Source organism: Limulus polyphemus, unplaced genomic scaffold, assembly GCF_000517525.1.
Source record: "Limulus polyphemus unplaced genomic scaffold, Limulus_polyphemus-2.1.2 Scaffold461, whole genome shotgun sequence".
Classification (NCBI taxonomy): Eukaryota; Metazoa; Arthropoda; class Merostomata; order Xiphosura; family Limulidae; genus Limulus; species Limulus polyphemus.
In genome coordinates this window covers 114629-120725 of record NW_013666071.1, presented here as the reverse complement: position 1 = coordinate 120725, position 6097 = coordinate 114629, and the positions used below count along the sequence as shown (strand labels likewise).

The following is a 6097-nucleotide window of genomic DNA, read 5'->3' as shown; positions in this document are numbered from 1 at the left end:
GTTTAAGTATCATACGTGATGTACGTTTTTGGGGGGTGGTTAATGAAAGTGTTCCAAAACGCGGCATTAATTTCTTGACGACCTAATATAACTGAAATTTAATGAAGAATAATAAACAGCTTTGTAAGCAGTGGAAGCATGTTTTATATTTAATTCACAACGTGTGTGAAAAAAGTGTTCAAAATCGGTAAAACACACGTATATAACAAAAACTTTATTATCATTTGCAACGTTTCGTGTTTAAACTGCCTGACGAAGGGCTTCTGCCCGAAACGTTGCAAATGATAATAAAGTTTTTGTTATATACGTGTGTTTTACCGATTTTGAACACAGTTAAACAGTTGTGATAACCTAATCTCATTAGGTACGTATCCTTGTAGTATGAACGTACTGACGAGTGTTGAACAAACATGCTGAAATGAGCGTAATTAATTGCATCAGTGTGGAAACGAGCTCAAGTAAAGGAATTTCAAAATATTTTATTTTACTGAGTTAACGTACTAAAAATGTAACATTTATCAATCTGAAGTTATCTTAACAGATCTGTGAAAAGTACTGGTTGTGCTACAAATTATTGTGATCTCAACAAAGTATAAAAGATGTGCGATAATCTGCAGCACTGAACAGATTTCCTCCTAGCGAAACCACAGCCAAGGGAACGGGCTTGGAAAAATCATCAGGAAATTAAGCAGGAAAAACAAGTTTCAAAGTTCAGTGACTACTATATACTGACTACTATACAACTTGCAACATTGGTAAGCACTCTACTGACTACTATACAACTTAAAACATTGGTAAGCACTCTACTGACTACTATACAACTTGCAACATTGTTAAGCACTCTACTGACTATTATACAACTTACAACATTGGTAAGCACTCTACTGACTACTATACAACTTACAACATTGGTAAGCACTCTACTGACTACTATACAACTTACAACATTGTAAGCACTTTACAATACCCCCACCCACTCTCACCAACGTTTCGAAAACCACGTATAACGAGAAGGATTTGTAGTTAGACAGAAAGCTATGCAACGGACTATTTTTGCTCTGCCCACTGGGAGCATAGAAACCGGATTTTCAGAATTATAAGCTTTCGTACTTATCGTTGAGCCACCGGGGTGCAACCAGAAGAAAGAATATAGTTAGAAAGCCATACATTATTTTCCATGATTTTTTTTGCAGAAAAAAATTCTTTGATGTTTTAATTGCTTTATTAAGTTAAAATATTTTCTTTGTACAAAATTATTTTTTTTGTTTGTTTGTTGTTCTTAAGCTCAAAGCTACACAACCGGCCATTTGTGCTGTGCCCACCACGGGTATTGAAACCAGCTTTTTGGCATTATAATCCTTCAGGCTTACCACTGAACAACTGGAGGGCTGGACGAAAGAAGAATTTAGGTTTATGTTAAAACTCACATTATCACATTAATAGCGATGCTTATAAGTAACGTGAAGAACAAACCTGGATGTTTGCAAAATGGGAATATTTTATGTTGTATAATAATTTCGTTTGTAAAGACTATTTACATGCACAGATAAGTCGACACATACCCACTCCAGAATGAACGCAATTTAAAAAGACATGTAACAAATGAAACAAGATTATTGGTCGAACTTAGAGATTTGATCTTTGCAGTATTTCAGACAGAAATCTGAGCCTGTGGGATTGCTCCCCTCTCCTGGCGAACAACTTGAATGAAGGTGTCTCTAAGAGATTGCTGTTTGGACACTATGAAGGATGACCACACGAGTGCCAACAGGGCTCATATCCGGCAGCTGGGCTGGCCCCGAAAGAGTGGTAATGCCCTGACCTTCAAGCCTTCATTTTGTTACTTGAATGAAGGAACCAAATCTTGCTTGAAACTGCTATCTTACTTGGTGAGTTGGTCATTGGCGTAGAAAATCAGAGGGTCTTGTTCGCAAACTGTGATGTATCGAGCCCTCCAATACCACGCAATCTGTGATAGTTCAACTGGCCAAATGGCACTCCGCATCATACATACCGATAATTAAACTAGTGCCTGATTGCTACAGATCATGAGAGGTAGCATGCAGTTAAAGATTTGACCCTCCGCACCATAATAGAAAGTCTGTTTGGCTTGCTGATAATTCAAAGACAGTTCCTGATAAGATATCGCGTCCACTGTCCGAGAATTGTGCAACTCTGGACTCGTCGGAAAAATTACAGTGTCCCAAAAGGTAGAATGGCGTGATAACATTTGTAATGCCCACTATTGTCAGGCTACGATATTGCCTGAAGTGAAGAGTGGCTTCCTATTAGCTCACGCTATGAAGATACCTTCCGATTGTATTCTGGTACACTTGCACCTATTTTACAACAATAGTGGCGATTTGGTGTGGATCATTCTCTACTCTTCTCCTTACAGAACTAAAAGTCCATTCTTTTGATTTTGAGTGACTAGTCCATATAGAAACTGCTGTATTTCGACGTGAATGGAACTGCGTTATCCTCCTATTCATTGTAACCAACAGTATCCAATAACCTGACGATTTCTTTCTGACTTTAACATTATCCAATTGTATAACTATGTGACCTCATGAAAATACTGTTAATTCCCAAGATCCTTTGGTTTGAGACATGGCTGTTTGTATTCTGGGGGGCTTTACTGAGCTATGCCCATATTCATACGTTACATAGATAGTCAATGTGTATTCTCAGAGGTGCTTATTTACTTATTAGTGGGTTGTGTATACACTATGGGACCATTTTCATTATGCCAAAAAAAAAAAGCAGAGACCCGAAAACAACAATTTAAATGACGGATAGTTTTCTGACGTAATGTTCATGGTATTTGTTTCAAGCCAAGCTTTGAACTTCTTTAGAATATTTTTCTATTAAACTTCATCTTTTGATATTATAAAAAAACCTTATTATGAAAACTTTTAGTTTCGTATTTAATCATATTTACATATAGTAATATTTTTAAATACCACGTTTGCTTGATATTTTTCATTTGTTAGAACTGTTTTATATGCGTTTTTGCTCTTTTTTTTTAACCATTTACTGAACTCAGATTAGTACTTTTACCTGTAACATTAATTTTAACCCTAATATACCTAAATTATCGTCTGGTATAGCTGCGCTAGATTTTAATTATAGATTGGAATTGGCTACGCCTACTTGTGATAAAGAAGAGCAGGAAAAGCATCAAACATTAATGCCATATTTGCATTTTTCTAAAGATTCCCTTTTATATCTACCACTCCATAATAAAAATGAAATTGTTTCCTCCTGTAACCTCATGGTCTAACCACTAAATAAAACCCTTCTATTACATACCTACTCACTAAGACTAGTCAAAACCTGAACAGTTAAATTTTTAAAACTAGAATTTGAGCATTCCTCCAATGAGTGCTTTAAAAAATCCCATTTTAAGTTAGAACATGATTAATTTGCTAAATTAAAACCATTTGTAATTCAAATACAATAAACAAAAAAAAATTATAAGAATGTATGTTAACTCCATTAGATAGAGCTCTGTATTACAGGTCGTGAGTGCACATGCACGTTTACTGTTTTTAGAGTAAAATTGAACACTGAACTTTGAAACTTGTTTTTCCTGCAATAACAGCAATTGCTCATTAAAAAATCATTTTTTTAATTCAATAATCTAAATTTAATTAAGTATTTGTAGCAGAATGAAGTTACCAAATATTTCTTTTAATAAAGTATACATTTGACTTTACATAATTCAACGCTCGTGGAGGTTATTACTTCACAATTATAACAAATTATAATAGTGGGTTTGTGAATGTGGACAAACTGAAAAATAATTTATACTACTAGAGTAAATGATGGAAGTAAGAGAAAAGAATATATAAAAGTCAAAAATTATCTAATTTTGTTATTTAAATTCAATGACAAATTAATCAGGATCACAATTAACATTATCAGCAGGAATGAGAATCATTGTTCTGATTTAATTTTTCATTGAATTAAATGCCAAATTAAACTATTTTTGTATTTTCACTATATTTTCATTTATTTTAATATTATTTCACGATATAAATGTTTCTGCGTTATCTCCTTTGTGTAAATTATGTTCATTTCGTTTTGAAATATGAAAAGTGTAATTGTATCTATTAATTATACTTATCATCAGACGTTAGTATTAGGCCTGTTATATTTTCTAACACTGCATTATCTATTTAGACCCTTGGGGATTTTCAAGAATTAGAAGATTGTCTAATAATGGTATTCCAAACACACTTTTCGCCACACCATTGCCGAAAGCGTGTTTCGCTCACTTCAGAGTTTGTCAGGCCAACTGGAACACAATAAACACAGTAGTGACTGCAACACTATTTATATAATTCTACTTGTATGTTACAGATTACTTTCACCAAAGGTAGAATTTAAAAAAAAAATGTGTGACGTGGAGGTTTAATGCATTCCCTAATTGGTCGTACCCTCTGCTGTGGTTTTGCCTATTCAAGGCTCATTATATGGTGAGGTTGGAACACTATTATTTTACATTTTTTCTAATTATTAAAAGTCTTTAAGGGACGAGATAGAGAATGTAATGTTAAGAATATATTGCTAATGCCTGATGACAAATATAATTAATTATAATCATGCTTCAGCAGCTCGGAAAAGTGACCACCCTATAAAAATTGTTGTTGTAATTTTATCTAACTATTTTACTAATATCGAAGTATAACTGTAAATATTTGATCTTTATTCTTTCCACCTAGGTGTAACAACTTACTCACTTCATCCGGGTCTCGTGTGTACGGACATTTTTCGACACTATTTTGGAGTCAGAAAGTTTCTTGTAAACCTAGTTATTTCTATGTATGGAAAGGTAGGTTAACCAGTTGTAACAAGAAGGAAAAGGAAACTTACAGTAGAGTCTAGAGCATGTGCCTACAAGAAAAATAACTTATGTGTGCTATTATGTGATTAAATTACTGGCTTGTTCCACGAAAAACAGGTTATTGAAGTTTCACATTTATCACCCACATGTATAACTCCATAAAACGTAAGAATTTAAACGCCAAAAACTAGTGAAACATTGGGCAACCAATGGGCCTAAAATTTTTATAAAAATAAGTTAACTGTTCATGTTTTATTCTCCCTTATTCCTCGAAATTACAGTTGTGTAAAATGTGTTATAACATAAACTAGCCTTTAATTATGCATAAGCTCCAACCTGTTTATATTCCTGAATGGTTTTGACACAGTTATTGCAGTAGTTGTAAAAAAAAACGAAAAACATTTTTTTATCACGACCACAATATCTACGTTTTTATTAAACTTATGAAAAGCATTTGTAACGAGAACTGGTGTCAGTATAAAAGGTTGTCAGTATATTAATTTCTCTTCCGTAAACCAATCTCAAAATATGAAAGAGTTTAATTTGGAACGTCCGGTTTATTTACGTTTTCTCTCAACCTATTGCTCAAATTCTAAATAATTTTGTGTTTTATTATCATTTACTATTAATCTACAATTTTGATTAAGAAATCATAGTTATTTTTGTTAGTAATTATTTTTAATCAGGATCAGTCAACCCCAATGCTCTCCTTTACTACATTTGGAAGCACCTTTTTTTTTTTTGGAAACACAATGCATTAGATTCATTTTTTTCATCCCTGTTGGACTTTGTTTTCTAAAGAATAATCACTGTCGACCTGTTAAATGCTCCATTGAAGTATTGAAAATGCTTTATAAGAAAGTGTTTGTGTTATAATAACTGTAAAGGTGATAATTCTATATTAATCAGTTAATCCAAACTAAGCCCAACACGGCCTAATGGCTAGTGTTCCCAAACTACGAATCTAAAGATTCACGGTTCACGATCCGTTGTCGCAAAAACGCGATCCACACCTTAGGGCTGTGGCTGTTCTGTAACTGTGACAATCAAATAATTTTCATTATTAAGTCATACAAAACTAGCTTAAGTGTTAACGGTGGGTGCTCTTAATCGTTAACCTTCCCTCTGTTATTTGAAAATTAGAGACTACTATGTGCAGATAACCCTTGAGTAGCTTTGCGCGAAATTCTGAAACATAATCCAGTTAACGTTAAAATTAATTTAAAAACATAAAGTATCTTTTAAATA

At 33.5% G+C, this 6097-nt stretch overlaps 1 protein-coding gene across 1 annotated transcript in view; it reads left to right on the top strand.

Annotated features, from left to right (window-relative positions):
- The window catches only part of LOC106458425 (retinol dehydrogenase 11-like), a 33119-nt gene that overhangs the window by 19171 nt on the left and 7851 nt on the right, over positions 1 to 6097 (top strand). The window contains exon 6 of the mRNA XM_013917936.2: positions 4728 to 4837. Coding sequence (XP_013773390.1) covers positions 4728 to 4837 — 110 coding nt within the window. The remainder of the gene's footprint in view (positions 1 to 4727; positions 4838 to 6097) is intronic.